The 26,141-nt window shown below is 42.7% G+C and overlaps 1 protein-coding gene across 4 annotated transcripts in view; it reads left to right on the forward strand.

The window, feature by feature from the left end:
• LOC309569603 (rho GTPase-activating protein 11A-like) overlaps positions 1 to 20,785 on the forward strand; it is a 54,680-nt gene extending 33,895 nt beyond the window's left edge. For 2 of the 4 annotated variants that reach the window (XM_082275486.1, XM_082275488.1), the window contains 2 exons: positions 7,173 to 7,308; positions 18,616 to 20,785. In XM_082275486.1, coding sequence (XP_082131612.1) covers positions 7,173 to 7,308; positions 18,616 to 20,147 — 1,668 coding nt within the window. In that variant the 3' untranslated portion in view covers positions 20,148 to 20,785. The remainder of the gene's footprint in view (positions 1 to 7,172; positions 7,309 to 18,615) is intronic. The other 2 variants (XM_082275487.1, XM_082275489.1) reach the window with 2 other exon arrangements.
• The last annotated feature ends 5,356 nt before the right edge of the window (positions 20,786 to 26,141 follow it).

Raw genomic sequence — 26,141 nt, forward strand, 5'->3', positions numbered from 1 at the left:
GTGAATAAGGAGTGCAGTGTTGGCTTACTGGAAGGATCGAGCATGTGTAAAGGGTAAACAAGAACAGTGCACACTGCACACACACCGTAGTCCATCTCCTTCTCTTCAAGAGTCAGGGAGTGACACTCGCTCCTCGTGTCTCCTCTTGCCGGGCGGCTGGGGATGACGTCAGCGGGAGGCGGGAAAAGAGGGCGCGGCTATGAAATTTAAAGAGCCATCTCTGTGCGGAGAGGGCGGCACTTCATGACGTCATTAGTACATCGATTAAAGCCGGTCGCAGCATTGATGCAGAATCGCGGGTGGTCGAATCGCGATGCATCGATGCTACGATTAAATTCAGCAGCCCTACACGTTTCCCACCGCGATATTGCGATATCGTCAATATCGTTGCATCCCTACTCAACACACAGAACAATAGCTTCCAATGAGTTTGTGTTGATCTCTGATTAAGCCCTTTTTGGGTAAAACGGGTTGGAGTAAAGCTTAGTCTGAGCAGACGCTTCTGTGGTCTAGTCCAGGAATAATAAAGTTTTGTGAAGGCTGATGGAAAGCAGCTTGCTTCTTCCTTGCATGTGTGTTGTGCTGCAATGCTTCAGCAAAAATGTATTAAACCCAAAACCAAAAATGTAATATATTGCAGCTTACCAATCATTAAATATGGTGGTTGCATTTGTTTTCTTTTTTAGATTTTTTTTTTCCTTCTGTTATTTTTCACCTGCTTATCTGGCCGGTCACACACTTCCTGTATTAGCCCCCCCACTCTGGATGACTGCACACAGGGGCACCTTTGTAAAACTGCATTGTCAATCTGGTTGAGGGGAGTGTTAGATGTACGAGCAGATTTAAATACAGTAGCAAATTAAGGCCAAACTCCAGCTTATACTTTATAGGCAAATACAGCAAACTCGTTCGTCATTGACGGACACAGCTCCAGATCTTCTTGACCATTGGGTTATGCTGCCCCCTGCAGGAGTAGGACACTAGGCAGGGAAAGCTTTTTTGTTACTCCCACTTCCTGCTATAGCCACTAAGTTACTGGCACTATAGGTACCAGTACATTGCTGGTCCTTGTTGGGCATATAGTGTAGGGTTTTTTTTTTTTTCATGCAGCCTGTGGGCTGAACGAAAAAAAGAGAACCTACAGAAATCTCTGCAGGAAAATTGTGCAGTAAACACACCATTAACCGCCCAAACATCCAAACCCACTTCTTAATGGCGGGAATACGTGACAATATTCCACGTATACCTAAAGGTATTTTAACTGCAGTGGTGAAATCAACCTACCACAGCGCTGCCATCAGAGGTATCCATGTATGCTGAGCGCAAAAGCGTGTCAGAATATATAAAATCAGTGTGGCAGCCGACGAGTACCTGCAAGGGAAACATGTTCAAAAAATAATGAAAAACAATGTACAGTAGGAAGAGTAGAAGAACATTAAAAAAAGGTTTTGTAACTTTTTTTTTTTTTTTTATATTTTTTTCTGAACTGCAACTTTCCAGCTTAGGGTCTCTCAAAATGTCGATAACCATCGAACATCTTTCGAGACCCTGTGTTAGTGTGCTGTACCCTACACTAATACTCCACTAGTGTGTGGTAGCGTTCAAATCCTTCCCCGATGCAGAGACCAGGTTGGTCAATAATAATGGGTGTCGCGCCTAAATCCGCGCCTGCTACAGACACGACCTCTTCTTTGGAAGTGTCTTTGGGTAGGGGTACTCTGGAGGACATGTGAAAAAATGCCTCTCATGCAGCCGGCTCACTGCATCTGGAAGGGGAAGTTGGGCAGGAACACCTGTGTACAGGTAGGCATTGATGATCTCTTCCTGGAATTCTCGGAAGGATCCGGTTCGTCCTGACGCTCTGTATAGTACAAAGGCATTCAGCATAGCCAATTGAAATAAACAGACACTTTTTTGTACCATCGTCTGGCTTTACGGGCAACTAAGTACGGCGCCAAAAGCTGGTCGTTAAGGTCCACCCCTCCCATATTAAGGATATAGTCGTGGACACAGAGGGGTTTCTCCATAACACCAGCAGGGCATAGTAATTTGGACCGTCATGTCTGCGTGAAGGGAGGACAGAACAAAAACATTCCATGTATCCATCCACTTCACTGCAAGAAATTTGTCCGTTTTTCAAGCAGGCTCTCTCCCCCCGACTAAGACGGGAATTTACAAGCCGTTGGTGGAAGCCCCGGCGATTAGGTCGCACGGTGCCACATGTGCCAATTTGTAACTCGAGTAGGTGACTAAATAGTGGCACGCGTGTGTAAAAATTGTCCATGTAGAAATGGTACCCCTTTCCGGATAAGGGTGACACCAAGTCCCAAACTTATCTTGCCGCTGCTCCCTATGAAGTCTGGGCAGTTGGGGGGGCTCCACAGAGCTATCTTTTCCCTCGTAGACCCGGAAACTAACTGTATAGCCTGTGGCCCTGTCCCACCGCTTATACAGTTTGACCCCGTATCTGGCACGCTTGCTGGGGAGATACTGTTTCATAGCAAAGCGGCCAGTAAACGTGATCAGGAACTCGTCAACGCAGACAATTTGTTGGGGGGTAAACAAGGCTGCAAACCACTGATTGAAGTGGTCTACGAGGGGTCGAATTTTGTGGAGCCGATCATATTCAGGGTCTCCCCGAGGACGACCGATTTTCATTGTCGTTGAAATGCATAAATTGCAGAATTTGCTCGTATCTTGCCCTGGACATGGAGGCAGAGTACATGCGCATATGGTGAATTGGGCTAGTGGACCAATATACCCGCAATTCACTCTTTTTGATTATGCCCATGTTGAGGGAAAGGCCCAGAAACGTCTTAAACTCGGAAACCGTTACAAGTTTCCAGCCGAATTGTCTGGCAAGGGGCGAATTTGGGTTGGCGGCGATGAATTGACCAGTGTATAAATTAGTTTGGTCCACAATAGATCTGAAAAGATCTTCCATGAAAAACAGCTCATAAAAATTCAGCAGAGTAAAATTGGGGGGGAAGGGAGTACGGGTGCTGTAGTATCAGTGGGTTGCCAATCAGGATATGCCAGCGCATCAGGGAGGGCACTATGAGCTTCTACGGGCCTGTCTTCGAATACGCAGTGGCTGCGGGCCACTACTTGTGCTAAGCCACTGCACCAGCTTCAACTGCACTTATGGGACTCTCCACGTCACCAAGTGTTACTGCAGTGCTGGTTGTACTAGGTCCAAGGTGTACTAGGCCGCTGGTGCTTGCCAGTTCACCAGAAGGCTGAGCGGCACTAGTACCGACACTCTGCTCCATATGAGCACTCTGCGATCTCTGCAACTCCAGAATGGGATCGGGTACGCCTGGTTTCTAACAGGGACCCATCCGTCGTCGGAGCGATCTGTCAGGGAGCCGCTGCTTTCTTCAGGTTCGTATACTGACCCTGATTCTGCCAGTGAGGCTTCCCGATCGCTCTCATCTGACATGGTCAGTATACTGTAAGCCTCTGCACTACTGTACCACCGTTTTGGTCAGTTTAGCAACTAAATTTACCGGTACAGTAGTGTAACTCGCAGGTAAAAAAAGCACCTGGTTGTCAAGGACTATTTCAACTGCTACCAAAAAAAACTGCTAATGCTAGCAGGGATCAGGCCTGACTCTGCTAACACAGCGGCTTTGTGTGTTTTGTGTTTTTTTTTTTACTACACTTGCCTGGGTGGGGTGGGGTGGGCTGGGCGAAGGGGATAAACTCAGTTGCTGGCAGGAATCAGAGCTGATCGTGCAAACACCGCGTTTTGGGAACCCTAAACTATGGGGACGCTAGTATAGTTCTAATCAGATATTGATCTATTCAAACACTATACTAGTAATGGAAGTGTGTATGTGGTAATCAAGGGGTTATTTCTAACATGTGCCGGGGATCTGCGCTATCTTAGATTAATGCTAACACTGTCACCTGTAACACTAATAGTGATCAGAAAAAAAACTGTACACTATAAAAGTGACAGGGCAATGAAGGGGTTAACTGGGGGTGATCAGGTGATTAAATCTTTATTGGGGGGGGGGGGGGTTGGCGGGACCCTAAACCTCCTTGGGACAGAAACTAACTCGCTAGCACTAACTGTGCAGTATGATGGGGGGAGGGGGTTAACTGGGGGGGATCAGGGGGTTTAATCTTTATTGGGGGAGGGGGGTGGCGGCTATCCTAAGGTCACAAGTCACACTTATACGGGTATATAGGAAAATGCTATATACTGTATACAGTGTGTGTTGTGACAGGGGGTGTAGGGGTTAAATGTGCTTAGCCTAGGTGTGTATGGGTGTTTGGTGCAGTACTCACAGTTCAGATCCGCTCTCTTCTCTCGATGATTCCAAAAAGGATTTGGGGAGGGAGAGAGCAGGTCTTTTCTGTGCCTGTGTTTACATTGCACAGGCAGTATCTGATTGGGCAGGACAGATAAACAGGTCCAGGCCAAAAATCATTGGCCTGGACCTGATGACTGATCGGTTCTGAACCCAATCAGATCATAAGCGGGGCTGGGGAAGCACACCCAAGAGCGGCGGGGGCAAGCGAAGTGGGGCTTTGTTGCTTTGACTGTAGGGGGCTGACTGCCGCAGTTAATAGTCGTGCGGCGGTCGGCAAGTGGTTAAGCAGCGAAACCTTTTGGTCCTTAAGTGTTTTAAGAGAACTTGTATATATCACTTTGTCCCTTATGTGATTGGAAAAAAAAGTTTAATTGTACACCCAAGCACATAAATGAGAGCATTAATTCTAGCACCAGACCACCTTCCTAACAATAAACTGATGACCTATAGGTTTTTTTTTTTAAAGAGTTGCCTATGGAAAATATGGGATACTGACATGGTTAAGGTTTGACATGTTGGGTAGCTATTTACTCATCCTCTGCTTTTATATTTTACCAGTAAAATGGGTAACTTATTGTGTTTTTGTTCCCTCTAAAATTATATTTTTAATGTGTTTTTTATTACTAAAAATTTGCGGTAATATGTGACATTAAAAAGATTAAAGAAAAAAAATGAAACTACCACTATTTCATTCTCTAGTGTCTGCTTTTAGAAAAAAATGTTTTGGGAGTTTTATGTAATCTTCAGGCCTAAAATTATTTTTTAAATGTGTGCAAAAAAAACACAAAAGTGGCTGTGAAAGTGTTAAAAGGATAAGTTCATCTTCAGGAACATGTTAAAGTGATACTAAAGTCTGTTATTTTTAACAAAAAAAAAAAAAAACTGTTTTATACTTGCCTGCTCTATGCAGTGGTTTTACACTGAGCAGCCCGATCCTCCTCTTCTTCTTGGGTCATTCTTCGGCTCTCCTGGCCCCTCCCTCCTGTTGAGTGCCCCCACAGCAAACCGCTTATGGCACTTTTCCACTGCAAGTACTGGCTAGTACCAGCTCGGCTCTACTCGGCCCTGCTTGGCCCGGTTTGCTTTTCCCACTGCTGGTACCGCATGGTATAGTGTCGGAACGGTTCGGTACGGTACGGTACGGTATAGGTTTGCTTTTCCACTAAAGTTAAGTGGGTGGGATAACAACGGGGTGGGTGGGATTCTCTGACCAATCAGTGGCTAGTAGTGACTGCATGCAAAGGATTGTGGGATATGGTACCAGTTTGGTACCTGTTGGAACCACAATCGAGTAGGTACTGTTTTTTCAGAACCGTACCGTTCGGTTCCATGCAGTGGAAAAGCAAACCTATACCGTACCGTACCAAACCGTTCCGACACTATACCATGCGGTACCAGCAGTGGAAAAGCACAAAAGCGTGCCGAACCGGTACGGTTCCATGCAGTGGAAAAGCGCCATTAGTATAGTATAATGTACCCCTATAACAAGGTGAAATAAAGTTCTGGCTTTTTTAGAATCACTCACTTCCTTCTCTTACCTAGAACTACATATCTCACGAGACATTGCTCCTCTCACGAGACATTGCTCCTCTCACGAGACATTGCTCCTCTCACGAGACATTGCTCCTCTCACGAGACATTGCTCCTCTCACATTCACAAGTTCTCAGACACTTACTGACCTGCATGAACAGTGTACTGAGCTGTATGTGTGCTGTACTGTGTATACTGATGTGTAGGGATGGCTTGCTGAGCTGTATGTGTTCGGCACTGTGTATACTGACGTGTATGAATGGTGAACTGAGCTGTTGTATAGTGTGTGTGTGTGTGTTGCACTGTGTATACAGACGTGTGAATAGGTATACTGAGCTGCATGTGTGCTGCACTGTATTTTCTGATATGTAAACAAATTCATTCTGTATGCAGGCCAACTAATCGATTATGGAAATAGTTAACTATTTTCATAATTGTTGAAGTCGATTAGTAATTTCAGTATTATATTAAAGGCCTTTTTTAAATAAAAAAAAAAATCAAATAACATGTTGTACTCTCCTGCTCTGTGCAATTGTATTGCACAGAGGGGCCCCACACCTCATTCTCTGGAGACCCCTGTCGATTATCTTGACTCCTCTTATTCTGTTATGAGAGCAGATATGCAAGCTCACTCCCGAGCTTGACCATAGACACACAGCGTGGCTTGTCCCTGTCCCCCTCGCCCTCCTGGCAGGATTTGATTGAGCAAAGGAAAGAAATCAGGTGCGCTAAAATTCACTTGTGTCACAAGTCAGGAAATGGGTATGACACTAGAATGTCGTAGTGTCTAGTGTCATACCTATTTCCTGACTTGTGACACAAGTGAATTTTAGCGCACCTGATTTCTTTCCTTTATTCTTTATCCCCATTTGGTTCTAAGGTAGCAGCTTATTCACATAACTGATCCTGCGCACATATATTCTTTATACACATCAGGATTTGATTGAGCGCAGCAGAAGCCAGTGGCTTACCTGCCTTTTTAAGCCTTTTAAAACCTGAAAAGTGTTGGGGGGGGGGGGGGTGCTGTTGACCATGCTATCTGAGCAATGACACAAGCTAGAAAGTTGGGACAAAGTTCTGCATGTACTTTGTTGCCTTGGTGATTGTGAGCAAAAAGTGTTACGAGAAAACGTACAATTTTGTAATTGTTCTAAAAATAGTTTCCTGTACATTTGTATTGATGGAAGACTGTCCCTTATTCTGTGGTACTTCTGGAGCTTGGAGTAGAAAGCTGATGTTTTACGTTATTTGTCTAGAGGTCAGCTTTTTGGTAGGACATGCTGCTTTTTTACTGACAAATAATTTTGGATTCCTTCTAGAACTCAGGTTATCCTTCTTCTAGCGCTCGTTCTCAAAACATTGGCTGGAGACTAGCAAACTCACAAGAATTGTCAGTTCCCGGGAACAAGTTGGAGGCTCCCTCTTCTCCAGTTGAAAGTCCATTTGTAAGTGCAGGTAAGAGTTCATCTCGCTTAAATTAGATATTTCTAGTGTAAGTGTTGGACTTCTCAAGTAATGTAAACATGATCAAAGTCCTTATTGTGTAACATTTCCTTTCAATGATTATTAGATAGTGCTTCAAATTCCCACCTTCTGGGACAAAGCCTGAAACCTGCATTACAGTGCAACTGTATAGAAGGCAGTATTTAAAAGTAACTAAAATGTACACTTTTAATGTCACTAGATATTTAGGAAAGATGCAACATTTGCTATAAAAATAGAATCTGTAAAATCTTAAAGCAATAGTCAAGACTCCAAAATTTCAATGTAGGATACCTGGTACATGCATTAAAAACTTCACACGCACACACAAAATATAATAATAATCTTAAATTGAGTCACATGATCCACTATCTTCCTATTTCAATAGAGACATTGGTAACATTATGTGCAGATTATGTGTAGAACCCCCTAATTTGTCCTAATTAATACTAGGGACAAAGTTATTGTTTGAGAAATCTGGCTGGCTGCAAATTTTAAAGGTGTATCTAAAACCAAGACCAAAATTGTATGCATTGCCACTGACCAATTCCTTAGATGCTGTGACTGTAGTAATTTTTTTTTTTTGGCTTTTTTTTTTATTATGACCTGGTAATACACCACCTGTGTTGGGCTGGGCTGCCAATGCTCACTTTTCCGCTGTATCTGTGAAAATGGAGATTTAGATGTACTTTACATGGCAATGTAAAGTCCAACTCTAACACACATTTTTTTTAATGGGATACCATTAAAGTTCATGTAAATGCAGGTGTCCCAATACTTTTGTGTGTGTGTGTGTATATAAAATATATAATTTCACTCCCAAAAGTGAGTACACCCCTCACATTTTTTGTAAATATTTTATTATATCTTTTCATGTGACGACACTGAAGAAATGACACTTTGCTACAATGTAAAGTAGTGAGTGTACAGCTTGTATAACAGTGTACATTTGCTGTCCCCTTAAAATAACTCCACACACAGCCATTATTGTCTAAACCGCTGGCAACAAAGGTGGGTACACCCCTAAGTGAAAATGTCCAAACTGGGCCCAAAGTGTTAATATTTTGTGTGGCCACCATTATTTACCAGCACTGCCTTTTAACTCTCTTGAGCATGGAGTTCACCAGAGCTTCACAGGTTGCCACTGGAGTTTGCTTCCACTCCTCTGTGATGACATCACAGAGATGGTGGATGTTAGAGACCTTCCGCTCCTCCACCTTCCATTTGAGGATGCCCCACAGATGCTCAATAGGGTTTAGGTCTGGAGACATGCTTGGCCAGTCCATCACTTTTACCCTCAGCTTCTTTAGCAAGGCAGTGGTCGTCTTGGAGGTGTGTTTGGGGTCGTTATCACGTTGGAATACTGCCCTGCAGTCCGGTCTCTAAAAGGAGAGGATCATGCTCTGTTCAGTATGTCATATATGACCAGTATGAGAGAGTGAGAGCGATTACGCCACATTTAACACACCATCTCCCCATTCACATCTGAGACCTTGTAACATTTAACGAGTCGGATGACACCAGGGTTAAAAAATGGCTAATTGGGCCCAATTTGGACATTTTCTTTCAGGGGTGTACTCACTTTTGTTGCCAGCGGTTTAGACATGAATGGCTGTGTTGAGTGAGTGTTTTTTTTTTTTTTTTTTTTTTTTTGAGGGGGACAGCAAATCTACAATGTTATACCAGCTGTACACTCACTACTTTACATTGATGCAAAGTGGCATTTCTTCAGTGTTGTCACATGAAAAGATATTATTATTATACAGGATTTATATAGCGCCAACAGTTTGCGCAGCGCTTAACAAAATGAAGGCAGACATTACAGTTACAATACAATTTGGAACAAAAGGAATCAGAGGGCCCTGCTCGTTAGAGCTTACAATCTAAAAGGGAGGGTCAATTGATACAAAAGGTAATACCCGTGTTTCCCCGAAAATAAGACCGGGTCTTATATTAATTTTGGCTGCAAAAAACACACTAGGGCTTATTTTCAGGGGATGTCTTATTTATTTACGGTATGTACAATGACTATCTTAAAGTGATTGTAACCCTAAAATAAATATGCTGATCCTTTAAAGCATGATAGACAGCACAGTGCTTGTGCTGTGTCATTTTGCCCTCTCTATGTTCTAAAAACCTGGAATAAAACAATAGAATGTTAAAAAAAAAAAAAAGTTCTCTCCCTCTGTCAGCTCAGGAGTCAGCATTATGACAATCTGTAATCCCAAAAATAAACCTTGGATAAAGTCATTGTTAAATGATGTAATCGATTTTGTAAAAAGATTATTTAATGTGCAGGGTGTCTCCTTTTTGTAACTTTATTGTGGAAAATACCTTCTTTACAGCGCCGCTAGGCTCTCATGTGACCCTCCGGAGCTCTACTTTCCCTCTCCAAATACTGCAGAGGGAGGGGCTGAGATTAAGGATTTTACTAGGGCTTATTTTTGTGGTAGGGCTTATATTGCAGCCATCCCTGAAAATCATACTAGGACTTATTTTCGGGGTAGGGCTTATTTTCAGGGAAACAGGGTAGCTGTGGGGGATGGGCTGATGGAGCAAGTGAAACAGTGTTATTAGTTAGTAGCCGGGTAGGCTTCTTTAAAGAGAAGGGTTTTCAGGGATCGTCTAAAGATGGGTAGATTAGGGGACAGTCGGACAGATTGGGGTAGAGTGTTCCAAAGAATGGGAGAAGCTCTGGAGAGATCCTGGAGGCGAGCATGGGAAGAGGTGACAAGGGAGCTAGAGAGCAGGAGGTCTTGGGAGGACCGAATAGAGCGGCTTGGTTGATATTTTGAGAGCAGGTTAGTGATGTAGCTGGGGGCAGAGTTGTGGATGGCTTTGTAAACTATTGTTAGCACTTTGAATTTTATTAGTTGGGTGAGTGGAAGCCAGTGAAGGGATTGGCAGAGAGGGGTGGAGGACACTGAACGGTTGGTAAGGTGGATAAGTCTTGCAGCAGCATTCATTATGGATTGAAGGGGGGATAATCTATGTAAGGGTAATCCAATGAGGAGGGAGTTGCAATAGTCGAGGCGAGAGATAACCGGGGAGTGAATTAAAAGCTTGGTGGTGTCATTGGTTAAAAAGGGCCGTATTCTAGCGATGTTGCGGAGGTTAAGGCGGCATGATTTGGACAGGGATTGGATGTGAGCTTGAAAGGACAGTGCAGAGTCCAGGGTTACCCCTAGCACCCTGGCATGTGTATATATTTACAAACAATGTTGAGATAGATTCGTGAGATACTGAGTGTGGACACACACACACACACACACACACACTATTCATACACCTTGACTTTTTTTTTTTTAATGTGACAGACCAACACAAAGTGGCACATAATTGTGAAGTGGAAGGAAAATTATAAATGGTTTTCAATTTTTTTTACAAATATCTGAAAAGTATGTCATGCGTTTGTATTCAGTCACCTAGTTAGTAAATAGAGTCCACCTGTGTGTAATTTAATCTCAGTATAAATACAGTTGTTCTATGAAGCCCTCGGAGGTTTGTTAGAGAACCTTAGTGAACAAACAGCATTATGAAGGCCAAGAAACACACCAGACAGGTTGTGGAGAAGTTAAATCGGAGTTCCGGCCTCGGGCCAATTTGAGCTAAAAATACCCCCAGGACAGTCAGGGCTAGTACATTCCATAATGGATAGCCTCCGAACTGTCCCGGGTCGCACTTACCTGTAAGAAGAAATACTTACCTTGAAAATTTCTTCTCCAGCGCTGCCATCTCAGGTGTGGGCAGCTGAAGCCGCAGCGTCCCTCTTCGTGTACTCTTCCGTGACGTCGGAGTCCCACAGCGCACTGCACCGGCCCCGCTCTTCACTTCTGGTGCAGGCACGGAATCCCTGCACAGCTTCTGGGCATGCCCAGAAGCTGTTTAGCAGTGAATGCTGCACCTGCACCGGTAGTGACGAGCGGGGCCGGTGCAGGCGCATTGATTCCTGTGAGCGATGACGTTCAGCTCCCAGGAATCATTGCAAACTGGAAGTGACACGCGGGCCGCGGCAGCAGAGGGAGGAAGTGGAAGGAAGGTGAGTATATTTTCTTCTATAATAAGGTAAGTGACCAATAAATAAAAATCGGCACTATCCATTTCTCTTTCAGGTTTCCCTCAGCAAGCTGATGGCCCAAAATCGTGTTTTTTTTTTTTTTTTTTTTTTTATTTTATTTTGAGTCTGGAACTCCGCTTTAAAAGCGGGGTTAGGTCCTAAAAAAAAGAGAAAAAAAAATTCCGAGCTTTGAGTGTCTCATGGAGCACTGTTCAATCTATCATCCAAAAAATGGGAAAGAGTATGGCAAACCTACCAAGACATGGCCATCCACCTAAACTGATAGGCTGGGCAAGGAGAGCATTACTTAGAGAAGCCGCCAATGGTAACGGTGGAGGAGCTGCAGAGATCCACAGCTCAGGTGAAAAAAGCTGTCCATAGGACAACTATTAGTTGTGCACTCCACAAACCTTGCCTTTTTATAGAAGAGTTGCAAGAAGAAAACCATTGTTGAAAGAAAGCCATAAGAAGTTCAGTTTGCTAGAAGCCACGTGGGGGGATACAGCAAACATGTGGAAGATGATGCTTTGGTCAGATGAGACCAAAATTAAAAAGTTTGGCCTAAAAGCTATGTGTGGCGGAAAACTAACACTGCACATCCCTGAACACACCATCCCCACCGTGAAACATGGTTGTGGCAGAATCATGTTGTGGGGATGCTTTTCTTCAGCAGGGACAGGGAAGCTGGTCAAGGTTGAAGATGAATGGAGCCAAATACAGGGCAATCGTAGAAGAAAACCTGTTAGTCTGGAAAAGACTTGAGAGTGGGTTGGAGGTTCACCTTCCAGCAGCGCAACAACCCTAAACATACAAACAGAGCTACAATGGAATGGTTTAGATCAAAGCATATTCCTATGTTAGAATGGCCCAGTGAAAGTCCAGACCCAAATCCTATTGAGAATCTGTGGCAAGACTTGAAAATTGCTGTTTAGATACTCTCCATCCAATCTGACAGAACTTGAGCTATTTTGCAAAGAAGAATGGGCAACAATTTCCCTCTCTAGATGTGCAAAGCTGGTAGAGACATACCCAAAAAGACTTGCAGCTGTAATTGCAGCGAAAGATGGTTGTACAAAGTATTGACTGGGAGGGGGGGGCTAAATATGAATGCATGTCACACAGATATTTTATTTCAAAAAAAATTTGAAAATCATTTGATTTTCCTTCCACTTCACAATTATGCGCCACTTTGTGTTGGTCTATCACATAAAATCTCAATAAAATACATTTATGTTTTTGATTGTAACATGACCGAATCTGGAAAATTTCAAGGGTTATGATTCCTTTTTTCAAGGCCCTGTATGTATGGTGTGTGTTTAATTTACTAAGGCCCTATTCACACCCGTGTGTTTTTCTGCATGATTTTTTTTTTTTTTGTGTTTTATGTAAGACAGCATAGAGCAGCCCATTTATATGAATAGGTCACCCTACGCACAATAGACGTGACAAGGTAGCTTATGGAGCATTTTGTCACTTTCTGGTTGTATGTTTTTTTTTTTTTTTGTACTGCACCTTTTGCAACATAACTCACTTTGCTTATCGCATTTGGGGTTCCATTAATAATGGCACTGCAAGTGTTTTTTGCACGTTTTGGGACTGTGTGCTCCTGTAGAGGTGTGAATGCAACCTAAAGGATCATAGGTTAAAGCGGTTGCTACCCTAAAAAAGATCCTGTTCCTTTAAAGCCGGTTAGACAGCATAGTGTTTGTACTGTCTAACCAATCCCCCCCCCCCCCATGTGAACTGACCACAATAATCATGGCTGCTGATCCATGATAACCATGGTCAGGTTATGTGCCGCCGTCATCCCGCTGCTTACCTCCCCCCCATTTCCTTGCCTGTCAGCTCCTGTGTGTGAGCAATCGCTTCCCTGCCCCTCCTCCCCCTCTGCTACTATTTAGTAGCTGGCAGTAAAGTCAGGGAAAGATTACTGCCAGCCCCTCTGTTCTACCAAGCTATACTACACAGTGTAAATGTTTGTATAAATTATGCTGCTAAATACCTTTTTATTTATGCTGATAATCCTTCTCTGACTTTACAACCACTTTAAAGTGGTTGTAAATCCCAGTCATGAAATATGAACAGAGCTAGTCCATTTTGCTGAAATTTTGTTGCAGCAACTCAAAATGGTTTCATAGTTTATATGGCCCTTGCGTGCTTGTATGCGTGCCTGACAACATTGGGGGCATGCTCCTAATAAGACAATGGATGGCATTCTGGGGTATTTTCTCCCAGATCTGGACCAGGGCATCACTGAGCTCCTGAACAGAATGCAGTGCAATCTGGCAGCATTGGATGGACCGAAACATAATGTCCCAGAGGTGTTCGATTGGATTTAGGTCAGGCGAGCGTGGGGGCCATTTAATGTCAATTCCTTCATCCTCCAGGGACTGGCTGCATACTATCGCCACATGAGGCTGAGCATTGTTGTGCACCAGGAGGAACCCAGGACCCACTGCACCAGTGTAGGGTCTCACCATGGGTCCAAGAATTTCATCCCGATACCTAATGACAGTCAGGCTGCCATTGTCTAGCCTACAGAGGTCTGTGCAACCCTCCCATGGATATGCCTCCTGAGACCATCACTGACCCACCATCAAACCGGTTATGCTGAACAATGCTATAGACAGCATAACGTTTTGCCACGGTTTCTCCGGACCCTTTCACGTCTGTCACATGTGCTCAGGGTGAACCTGCTCACATCTGTGACAAGCACATGGCACCAGTGGTGGACCTGCTTTATTCTGGTGTTCAATGGCAAATGGCAATCGAGCTCTGCAATGCCAGGCATTGAGCACATGGCACACTAGAGGATGTTGGGTCCTCAGGCCTTTCTTATGAAGTCTGTTTCTGGTTTAGTCGGAGACATTCACATCTGTTCCCTGCTGGAGTTCATTTTGTAGGGCTCTGGCAGTGTTCATTCTGTTCCTCCCTGCACAAAGGAGCAGATACAGGTCCTGCTGATGGGTTTAGGACCTTTCTATGGCCCTGTTCAGCTCTCCTAGAGTAACTGCCCGTCTCCTGGAATCTCCTCCATGTTCTTGGGAATGTGGTGGGAGAAACAGCAAACCTTCTGGCAATGGCACGTATTGATGTGCCATCCTGAAGGAGTCAGGACTGCCTGTGCAACCTCTAAATGGTCCAGGTATCCCCTCATGGCTACAAGTAGTGTCACTGACCCTAGCCAAATGCAAAACTAATGAAAAACAGTCAAAGATAAGCAGGGGAAAAAAATATCAGTGGCCTCCACCTGTAAAATCATTCATGTTTTGGAGGTGGTCTCATTGTTGCCCATCTAGTGCGTCTGTTAATTTAATTAGCACCAAAGCAACTGAAACTGATTAACAACCCCCTCTGCTACTTAACTGGCCAGATCAATATCCCAGAATTTAATTTTTAAATTCAACTTGATGCTATACTCTGATTAAAAAGTATTCCTTTATTTTTTTGACCAGTGTATTTGTGATGGGGATAAGCACATGGATTAACTAGGTCAGAATACAGCTCTGCATGTTCCTTTGTTCCTCTGCATAGGTGGAGGGGGGTATGTGGTCCCTTTAACTCCAACCAGCTCTCACAGTGTATAAGAGCTGTAACTGCAGCTCTCCACCCCCTCCTCTGTACTCCTCACAGATGCAATCAGATTTTATCACAAATCTGCTCTTTGGAAGAGTTTTAGACAAGAGAAGACTGCAGATGAGCAATCACCTGATTGGAAGGACCAATCATAGCACCCATATATCCTGGTCAGAGCCATCACAGGATCGCACTGCTGTGCGCCCCCCCATTGTAAGTGACTTACAGGTACGTCCACTCAGAACAGAGAAGCTTCCACCTGCTGTTTATGTACAGTAACTGGGTGGGAAGCGGTTATTTGCGCTAACAGTGATTCTTGATTAACTGGTTAATCCTGCTGATTCCAATGCTAGTGTGGTCAGTTTACATCCCCTGTCATCATTTATTTAGATAAAAGTACGCTTGCTTAGCGTGCTTGCTTAGTGTGTTTGTATCTTCCTTGGACTGGGTAAAGTCTCAGTTGACTGCCAGCGACGTCACTGGGCTTTGCTGGGGAAAAGGGGAAGTGACACAGTGCCACTGGGTATGATTGTGCTTCACCACCTTGGAAACTTCCTGCAGTGATGTCCATCTGGCTCTGTAACTTCCCACCTGCAAGTATGCGTATCAATGAACTAATATAGAGCTACAGGCAAGTTTGTTTGTTTTTTATTTTGTTTTTACCTCTTCCTGCCCTAGGCCTGCAGCTGCTGCAGGCATCATTCAGACATCATCTGTTTCAGCCGGCGATTCCCTACACCGTAAGAACAATCCTAGCGGCAGTTCACTAGTGCTTCTACTGGATCGGTGAGCCAGAGAAGGAATCCTTCGGAGGCCCAGGCTCGATGTTATGACGTCACGTGTGGCCCGGCAGATGTAAACACTGCCGTGTACTCTGCTGGAAAGGCTGCGATATTTCTTCTTTTTTTTTTGTTTTTTTTTCAGTCATTCCTGCCTAGAGGAGAGATGTGGGGTCCCACATCTCTCCACAAAGTCATGTCACCTGTCATGCCCTATTCCTATAACAAGGTATGTTTACTCTCCTTGTAATAGGAATAAGTGATGAGAAAAAAAAAAAAAATTAAGGGAAAGTGTAAAAGTAAAAAAAATAGCGCCCACTTATGTAAATGGCATTCAAACCACATGTTTGAGGCATCGCTGAGATCATTAGAGAGAGAGCAACAATTCTAGCCCAAGACCTCCTAAGCTAGTAACCTGTAAACATTTTTAAAGCATCGCCAAGGAGAGTGGGTTCCGAAGTTTGGTGCCATTCCACAAATGTTTGCAGTTTTTAAAGCTTGACATGTTGGGTATCTATTTACTTTGCGTGACATTATCATTCACATTATACAAACAAAATTGGGTTTACTTTTAGTTTCTTTTTTTTTTTCCCAAAAAAAAAAAGTTTTAAAAATTGCTGCGCAAATGCCGCTTGACCTAAAGTTGCAACAACCGCCATTTTATTCCCTAGGATCTCAGCGAAAGAAAACATATGTAATGTTTTTTGTGCTAGAATAGGCCTGGTATGGATGTGATTTACCTACTTCCGGGCTGCCCACCGTGTATTTACGTCGCTACTTTAGCAGATAGCTGCCATAACCTCGGTATTTTTTTGTACACAGCAGGCGGTCTGCTTTAATATGAAAATAGTCCCAGCGGCAGATTCACCATGGGATAATTTTTATGGGCGGCGGGAGAGGTGCCCACCCTCCTATGTTTACATAAAAGTATTTAAAGTGATCAAAACTCGCACAGAGAAGCGAACACATACGCAAGTTGCACCCCACATATGTAAACGGTGTTCAAACCACACATGTGAAGTATTGCTGCGATCTCTTGAGCAAGAGCAATAATTCAAGAACTAGACCTCCTCTGTAACTCTAAACTGGTAATCCGTAGAAATGTTTAAAGTGTCGCCTATGGAGATTAAGTACCAAGTTTGTCTTCGTCCCACGAGCTTGTGCAATTTTAAAGCATGACATGTTGGGTATCAATTTACTTAGCATAACATTATCTTTCACATTATCAAAAAATGGCTAACTTAGAATTGCGTTTGTTGGACCACTGCTCAAATACGGTGTGACCTAAAGTATTGTAACGATCTCCATTTTATTCTCTAGGGTCTCTGCTTAAATAAAAATATATAATGTTTGGGGGGTCTATGTAATTTTCTAGCAAAAAATACTAATTTTCATTTGTAAACAAGTGTCAGAATTAGGCCTGGTCCTTAAGTGGTTAAGCAGTCAAGTATGCTATCATCTCTTCAAAAATTGTTTTTCTCAGTAATTTCCTTTACAACCACTTTAAGGCCCCTTTCACACATACGGTCTGATCAGATCCGCCTGTCAGTTTTTCAGGTGGACCTGATCGGATGCTCCATACACCCCTATGGAGCAGCGGATGTCAGCGTAGACCTCTCCGTTGCCATCCGATCCGATCCTGTTTGTCAAATGTGGAGGGATGGAAACCCTATTTTCCATCCTTCTGGCGGATTGGATGAGAACGGACAGGCGGTCCATTCTCATCAGATCTCCCCATAGAGGACAGCGGGGATCTGACAGCTCCATCTCCGCACACAGAGCAGAGACGGAGCTGTCATCCGCCTGCTCAGCGGGGATTGGCGGATCGATCCCCCGCTGAGCAGAACGTAGTCCGATGGCGGAACGGACAGGTGTGAAAGGATCCGAAGACACCCACTGTAATATTTTGTATTTTTTTGTTTTTTTCCTGGAGGTTTTGGTGTGTGTTTTTTGTTTGGTTTTTTTTTTTGTTTCTCTATGAATAAGTGTTGTGTTTTTGATAATAAAGAGATGTTTTTTGCCTGGATAGGGTTTTATAGGTGACGAAGAATGTTTTAGGTTTGTGGAGATGGTCATGAGCCCATAGTTAATCCCCTTTTAAGGAGTTTGTAAACCTTTTTTGGTTTGGTCTCAACCTTCTAGCTAACACTTTTGCTGGACAGCTTCGATTTGCTAAAAGATGTTGATTAAATAAGAGACCTACTGGCAGGATCAACAGGTAGTTCTACATAGGGGACTCAGTCAAACAGACTGCTGGTAACAAACTACGCCCTGTCATTTTGTTTTATTTATTTAAAAATTTTTTCCTAGGCCCCTTTCAGATGGAGCGGACCCTGCTTAGCGGGGAATCTCTCCGCTCAGGCGGATAACCGGTCTGTGTCTGCTCCGCTCTGCAGAGCGCACATGGACACAGCCCGCTGTTCTCTATGGCATGGTTGGATGGAAATGGACTGCCTGTTCTATTTCCATTTGACTGTCATCCGATCCGCCGGACAAATAGGGAATGGATCCCCATCCGTCTGTTTTTAGCGGACCAGATTGTATGCCACACATGTCCATTGACATCCACTGCTCCATAGAGAACAATGTGGGATTTTCTCTTGGCAGCAGAATTTTGTCAGAAAAAATGTTTTACACTTGTAAATGTGTCTAGGAGCGTTTTTAGGTGCGTCATGGGCTTTGACGTTAATTTATTTTCAGTGACCAGAATAACATTTGGTTGTACAGTATATTCCTAAAACATGCTTGTTAATTTAACAGGTAGCATTTATATACCTTTATCCTTTCCTACATTCCATGCATTGTTTCCAAACAAAACAATTTTTTCTCTCCTAAACATATATATTTTTTTTTTTTTTCCTCTAATAGGTTCAAAGAAAATAAGCAAATCTGAAGATAACTTACTAACACCCAAAACGTCTGACTCAAGCCATCGCATGTCCTGGACAGGACCTCCTCTGTTAAATGAGGTTTGTGATGATGGAACACCTTTATCAGGATATCTGTATGCTGGAAACTGCTATTCTGAGCCTGTTCTTGTAACTGGGAAACCCCCTGCCATACCCAAAGAGATTAAATCTGTCACTGGCAACTACAGCAAAGAGAACAACCATACTGAAGATTCCCTGTGTGGGGATGAGGAATGTCAAGCACAGAACACGGTACAAAGGATTACACAAGCATTTATAGAATCAGGAAGTGATCTGAGTGCATTTGTTGGATGTAGCCAGTCTTCAGCTCAAACACCAGCAGAGTTAATTTCAACAGCACAAGAACCAGCAGCATTTATTTCAGACCCACAGACAGAGTCTGAAACTTTGGTCATTGGGTCAGTAGTTGATCTTGATCAAAAGACCTGCACATCTGAGCCAGAAACTGTGTGTGGCACTCTGTTAAAGGCAAACAAGGACTGTGATGGTGTTTCCAATGAAAATTCACCAAAAACGAACTACAAAGAACAAAAGGTTGTTGAAAAGCATTTAACTGCACTAGGGGCACCAGTTGAAAATGTGGAAGTTAATATACATCAGGATTCAACACTGACTTTATTAAAAATTGTGGAGGACAGTGATGCTGATTCTACAGGCCTACCAGAAGCTTTACACCAGGAACTAAAATGTGACATGGATAGGTTTGGATCCAGATGCGGCAACTCCAACTCCTCCATAAAGTCAGACTCTCCAGTTCCTGAAAAAGTTGTGGGTCTGGTAAAATCACAAAATATTTTATCCATTCCAATGCCTAACAAAGAGAATTGTTCACGAGTTTCTCAGGATATTCACTCAGTGCCTGCACCAGTTCGCAAAACCAGTAGGGTGTCTGATCACATACAGCACTTCAATAGACTGTGCCTAAATGACAGTGTCCAAAAAGTAAAGTCCCCTATTAAATTTCAGCGTACTCTTGTACGTCAGTCTGTTAGACGTATAAATTCACTTTCTGCAATTAAGCGGGATGTGGACAACTTGCAGGGAACAGAAAGGATAGCTAGCTCACCTATGGTGAAATCAGTCAGTTGTGATGGATCTCTTTCATCAGAGCTTTCCTTAACTCATTCAAACCACAGACTTTTCTCTGCAGGTAATCAAGAGAACTCCACCTCCTGTGAGCATTTATCTACAGTTTCCTTTCGAGGAGTTGGTTCTAGGTTTTCCATGAAGACATTTGCAAATGCACCAACCTCAGTTCTCTCCTCTGTAAACCAAGTAAAGTCTGTATTAGAAGACCTAACAAACCAAGATATCACAAGATCTTCAAGTACAAAATCTGATCTTTCATTGAATGCTCCAAATGCTGTGCGTATCCTGTCTAATAGAGAACGTACCCGTTATAGAGGATCCCCAAAGAACCCAATAGGGAGAGTAGCATTTTTGCCAGCTAGTAAGCCTTTAGATTTATAAGGCTGTGTTTCTTGAATCGACCTTGCTTTGTTGGCTTTGCCTTTAATCTTTACTGCTGGAAAAGTGGATTCTGTTTACATGCATGGAAACATGCGAGCCAATGCACCTGAACTATGGTGTCCTTTTTTACATCTCTTCCAAAAGCACCTTGCACATGTTTGGAATAGAAATTGGTTAGTTTTATTTTTTTTAAGCTAGTTTTAATTATGGAGCATTCCTCACAGCGGAACAGCAATGAAACCTCATTTACTTCAAGCAAATTTGCTGTGGATGTTTTGTCCTCTTATGGGACATGGTTATTGTATGACTGGGACCCTCTTCCCTCTTTGCAGAAGATCTGAATATAAAGAGGAAACTTGCACTCAGCAACTCTTTAAACTTTTTACTGTGTACACGGGTAGTGCAGCTTGAATCTATTTGGGAGGTGTTTTCTATACAGTATTTCATTAAATGTGTATTTAACTGTAAATATGCAATTTTCAGATAGTAATTCTAGTTATGTAGTATAACGCATGGACTGTTTTTTTACGGTTGTGTCCTAGTTTCCTATGTATGTTTTCTGGTGGAGGTATAGGTTTTGAAGGTGCTGCAGTCTTTCTAATCTGTATCCGCTTTCCTAATCAATGTTTAAGTGCATTTATCACATGGTGCTGTAGTAAGTCTTGGCAGTATTGCATTAGGGAACGCCAGTCGAGATGGGTACCAGCATGCCAAGCTAACCAACTACAGCAAGCTGAAACACCAGCCCACCTAACTGGCTCAGGCTGCGGCAAAGAGTTGTGATCATATTTCCTAATACAGTGCCATTCTAGATGAACTTGTATGTATGGAAATGCCTTTTTTAGATGCCCATAAAATGTTATTTAATGTTTGAGCTCTTCATGTTAAAAGGATTTGCTCTCAACCTTCTACCAGTGTGCCCCCCCCCCTTTTTTTTTTTTTTTTTTCTATAAAATGAAACCTGCAAATACACTGTATTAAATGATGGTGAGAACAAGTTTGGGAGCCAAGCTCATGGGGAAAATAGACCTAATGCTCATGTTCAGTTATTGTGCAGCACCCAACATCTAACCGGGTTTGTGAGCACTAAATAATTGAAATGCTCCACTAGAGAATATGCATAGGACTAAGAATGGTTCAAAGTTACAATCGAAACGGTCTGGTTTGTAAATGTTCTCACATGGTCTGAGGAATTCAACAGAATTTGAGCTGACGTTTTTGAAATTGTGTGGATTACGGTTCTTGTATTCCCAGCGTAGTTTTGTGTTTTTTTTTTTTTTTTTTTTTCTTTTCTTTTCTTTTAGATTTCATTTGTCTTAATTATAACTTGAAAATATTGTTTTTATTTCTAACTGGCACATTGCCTAACCGCTTACAAGCAGAAACATTGGGTTTTAAACATAACTGTAAATATACAAAATCTATTTAAGTAGGTTACTGCAGTTGGATGACTGATCAACATAGTTAATGGTGAGTGATTGTATGGTCATATTTATTTCTTAATGACTGAACATGTATGTATACATTCCTTCCCCTTTTAAAACACAGGTTTATTTCTGTGATTTTTAAGTACAACCCCAAATGTTTTCTATCGAGACTTGAATATCAGACTGATCAACAGAATAGCTTTAAGAGCATGTATTGGATATAGAAAATCCACAGACACTGTTTTTACCTGTATTGGTAAAGTGGTTGTAAACCTTTACATGTATCCAGTGAAGTGACTAGCATCAAGCGATGCACAAAGATGCAACAAATCCTCCTACATAAGTTGTACCTTTTATCTGCAGCCATTTCTTCTGTAGATCCTTCTGAAATCTTGGAAGAAAGGATTTATCTTTTAGTTCTCGGAGCAGGAAGTGGGGATCTGAAGTCTTCACACAGCCGACAGCTTTGATCCCTGGTTGGAGGGAAGGGACACACCCCCCTTCCATCACTATGGATAAAAAGCACAGCTGTGGGTAACAGTCACAGGCTTGAATGTTGCAATTCCCTCCCCGTCACCATTTTAACTCTTGGTTTCTGGAAAAGCTGCCAGAGTCATGTTATAAACAGAGGAACCAGGCAGCAGAGAGAAATGACACTCAAAAGCTTTCGAGAGAGGCAAGTACACAGTATAGAAGGATATGGTTGTTATATATATATATATATATATATATATATATATATATATATATATATAAATTTCATGTCTGAAGTTTACAACCACTTAAATGCAGCTAAACTGTCTTCTAAAAATAAGGCTCAGTACATATTTGTTTAGGTTTGGCATTTGCAGGTTGTTTCTCGGGCCATCCCAGGTTCCCAGAAAAAGCAACAATGTGCACAAGCCCTGAAATGTCAGCGCTAGGTTATTTTTATTCAAAGTCATATTAACAATCCCAACAATCTTTGTTTCTCCATGCTATGGATTTATTTTATGGCTTTCTTTGAAGATGGAATACATGTTAAAATTTAAAATGGCATGGCTAACTGATTAATCTAAAGCTGTTGATTCTCAGTATTGCAGGATTTTGTGCAGCTTAACAATGTCTGTAATGCTGTGGCTGACTCTCTTTTTAGTGATGGATAAATTGTACTTGTCTAAATTTCACGCGTATGGTGTTTTTATTTATTCCCTGTAATTACACTTTTTTTTTTTTCCAGTGAGTGAAACACTTGTTTTGTAAGCAAAATGATTTACTCTGTCATAAATAGTTACAGCAAAGAAAGCTAGCTGCAGTTCCATTAATACTCACTTTTTTCGTTTCAAGTTGATAATGCAGTCCTTTGGTGAGAACTGCAATACATGTGTTTTTTTAAAGAGGAACCTCCACAATCTATATTCTATTTTTTATATATATATATATATATATATATATATATAATTTTCTTTTTTTTTTTTCCTTTGTGCAAAAATATACTTTTAAGCCTAGCCGACCCAGCATTTGTCTGCTCTTTTCACACGGCTCTCCTACTACAGTACTTGGCCTGTCCTCTTTCTTTTTATATCATGAGGAGCCAGCTTGTCTCATCCTGGTTCTTGCAACTGGCTCTACAATTGTGGTGCCAGATCTCACACATGCATACAGATCTCCGCCATGCCTTTGCTTTTGTTGCCAGCCTGCAAGATATCGCAGGACTTGGTGAATGGTAAAAATAAATGCCCAGAATATGTGCTGTAAGTATCCCCAGGAGGCAGTGGGAGGACAATGCAGACATTAGTGGGGAAAGTGGGAGGAAATTTTTATTCTACAACTGGGGTGGGGGTGTGAATGGTTTTAATAAAATAAGACAGCTGTCGACAATTTGGTAAGAGGGCAGAATGATCTGAGGCTTGTTTTCACTTTCACTCCTCTCTTCATTGCTGCTTGAGCTGATCTCAAGACCCAGCTGGACTTTGACATTGTAGGGATATTATCAAGATTATACAGGATTTATTAAAAAGGAAGAGAACCAGGAAAGGGCAGAATCAGAGGCCAAGGAAGTGGAGTTTAAGGAGTCGGGGGTAGTCAACTGTGTAGAAGGCAGCAGAAAGGTCCAAAAGTAGGAGTATGGAGTACTGGCCATTGGTTTTAGCAGTTAGGTCATTGATGAGTTTTAGAAGGGCAGTTTCAGTGGAATGTTGTGGGCAGAAGCTGGACTGTAGGGGATCAAAGGGCCCCAAATTTTTTCCTGTTATGTATTCGGTCTGACCAGACTATCGAGGTTGAGCAACCCTCCCCACCCCCCCACACACACCTGTACTCAATCAGTGTCCACCATCAAGTGGATATAGGAGGAGTCCCCTGTAGTGCATTTGCACATCCTTCCCAGCAAGGAGTATTATCTCCAAGGGTTAGAAAGGCTGGATTCATCTCTTTTTCATGGATAGTGTAGGACCCACTGATAATGGGGTACTTTGACGCAGTAGTGGGCTTGAGCACGATATGGCCATATGGTGGGACCAAACCCCCATTTTTATTTATGGATTGTCTTCAGATTTGGTAGTTATTTCTTTTGCATTTGCGCGCTATTCTTTTTTAAGATCAAAGGCTTTTGCCAGTGAGAAGCTCATATGGTTGTGGACAAGGCATTCAAGAAGCTTGGAGGCAATCGGGAGCAGGGAGATGGGTCCTAAGTTATTCAAACAGGTAGGGTCCAGTGAGTTTTTTTTTTTTTTTTTTCGTTTTTAGGCATTGGGGTAACAAGTGCTTGTTTGAGCGGGGAGGAAAAGGTTAAAGATGTGGGTTGAAGTGTTTTGGATAGAACAGGAAGCTGGTTGCAGTAATAGAAGGGACAGGTGGTGAGCTGGGCCATGGAAAGGAGTTTGGCAACTTCCTCAGCGGTAACAGGGCTGAAGGAGGAAAGTATTGAATGTGGTGTTGGACCTGCTGTGCTGGTTTGGGGAGGAAGCTGGGCGCTTTATATCTTATCACGAATTGTTGATGTTTGTTTTTGAAATAATTGGCAATCTCCTGGGCAGTAAGCAAGTTGGTGGGTGGAGGCAGTGGGGGTGAAGTAGGGAATTAAGGGTAGGAAAGAGCTGACAAGGTTTGGATGAGAGGGTTTTGAGGAGTGATGTAGTAGGTATGTTTAGCGCAGTGGAGAAGGGCAGATTTGTAGTTTAAGTCTTGCAGGGATTTCGTTTACGCCACGCTATCTCAAGAGCATGGCTGCGTCTCTTGGGACTTCTGGTGACATCTGTTTTGCCAGGGTCGTAGCAGACGAGCCCTGGTTCTGTGTTTAGAAAGGGGAGTTGATGTGTTCAGGGAGGACGACTGTGTGTTGACGGAACTGGTAAGGTCTGGGCAGGACGGGGGTGCAATTTTATCATAAAGGCAGTTAGTAGCAGAATAAAGAAGGGAAGGAATGAGGTGGCAAAGGTTCCTGCGGGTAACTGTTTGCAGGTTGGCGGCATGGGAGATAGACAGGGAGTGTGTGAAATGGGTAAGGTTGTGATTGGAGAGAGGAAAGGGGGTGTTAAGAGAGGTTGTAGGGAGTGTAGAGGTGGGAAAATACGAGGTTGAGTGTTACCATTGGAGTGAGTGGTGGTTTGTATCCATTATGTTAGGTTAAATGAGGGGGTTAAGTTGTTAACATTGATTGGAATAATAAAGTCACCAAGGATGATGGTGGGAACTTCAGAGGAAAGAACGTAGACTAACCATGTGGAGAAGTCGTCGAAAGCGTGACAATGGGCCGGGAGGCCAGTAAATTACTCCAGTCCTCAGACCGGAGAAAAGAGTTGAATACAGTGCACTTCGAAAGAGCAGAGGAAAAGAGGGAGGTGTAGGAAAAACCTGGAAAGTGCTCTGTGCGGAGAGACGTTTTAGCTCTGTCTTCTTTTTGTCCACTAAGGCTAGGTGAGTGAGTCCAAAGGCGGCCACCATGGGAGAGGGAAGCTGGAGAGGCAGTGTCTGATTCCTGGAGCCAGATTTCGATAACAGCAAGTGCAAGGGTGTTCGAGAGGAAAAGAGGCAAGTTTGTAAGAGACTGAGCGGGCATTCCAGAAGGCACACATAAGAAAGTGAGAGTTGGGTCTACTGTCAGAAATGTCGGGACTGTGGACCTCGCGCTTATGGGGTGTGTGGTGTTATCCAATTAAGTGTTTATAGCTGCCTGCTGCAATGAAAGTGCTAGTGCTTTAAATGAGTGAAGGTCAGTGGTTGCAGCGCTGCTATTTTAAATATATATAAATAAGTGTTCATAAAACAATTTTAGAAAATGGTGATTAAACCATTCATGTAAATCATTAATAAAGTGCTATTCAGTGCAATTATTGTGCAAAATACAAAAAATAAAAAAAATGAAAAAAATAAAAATTGCAGATATTACAATGTAAAACTTCAAAAATGCAAACTGAGTGTGAATAGTCCATAAAACAGTTCTTTGCAGTAACAGGAGTAGGATGCTTGATCTTGCAACTTCGGGGTCTCCCCCTTAGGGTATCTACTTACCACTATGTGGTGTTTTTAGAGCAGATTGTAGTAGAGTGAGCTGTTGTTGTTTCTTGCAAAGCTGTTTGGACTATGT

The sequence above is a fragment of the Pelophylax lessonae genome, assembly GCF_965119305.1.
Source record: "Pelophylax lessonae genome assembly, chromosome: 13".
Taxonomy (NCBI): Eukaryota; Metazoa; Chordata; class Amphibia; order Anura; family Ranidae; genus Pelophylax; species Pelophylax lessonae.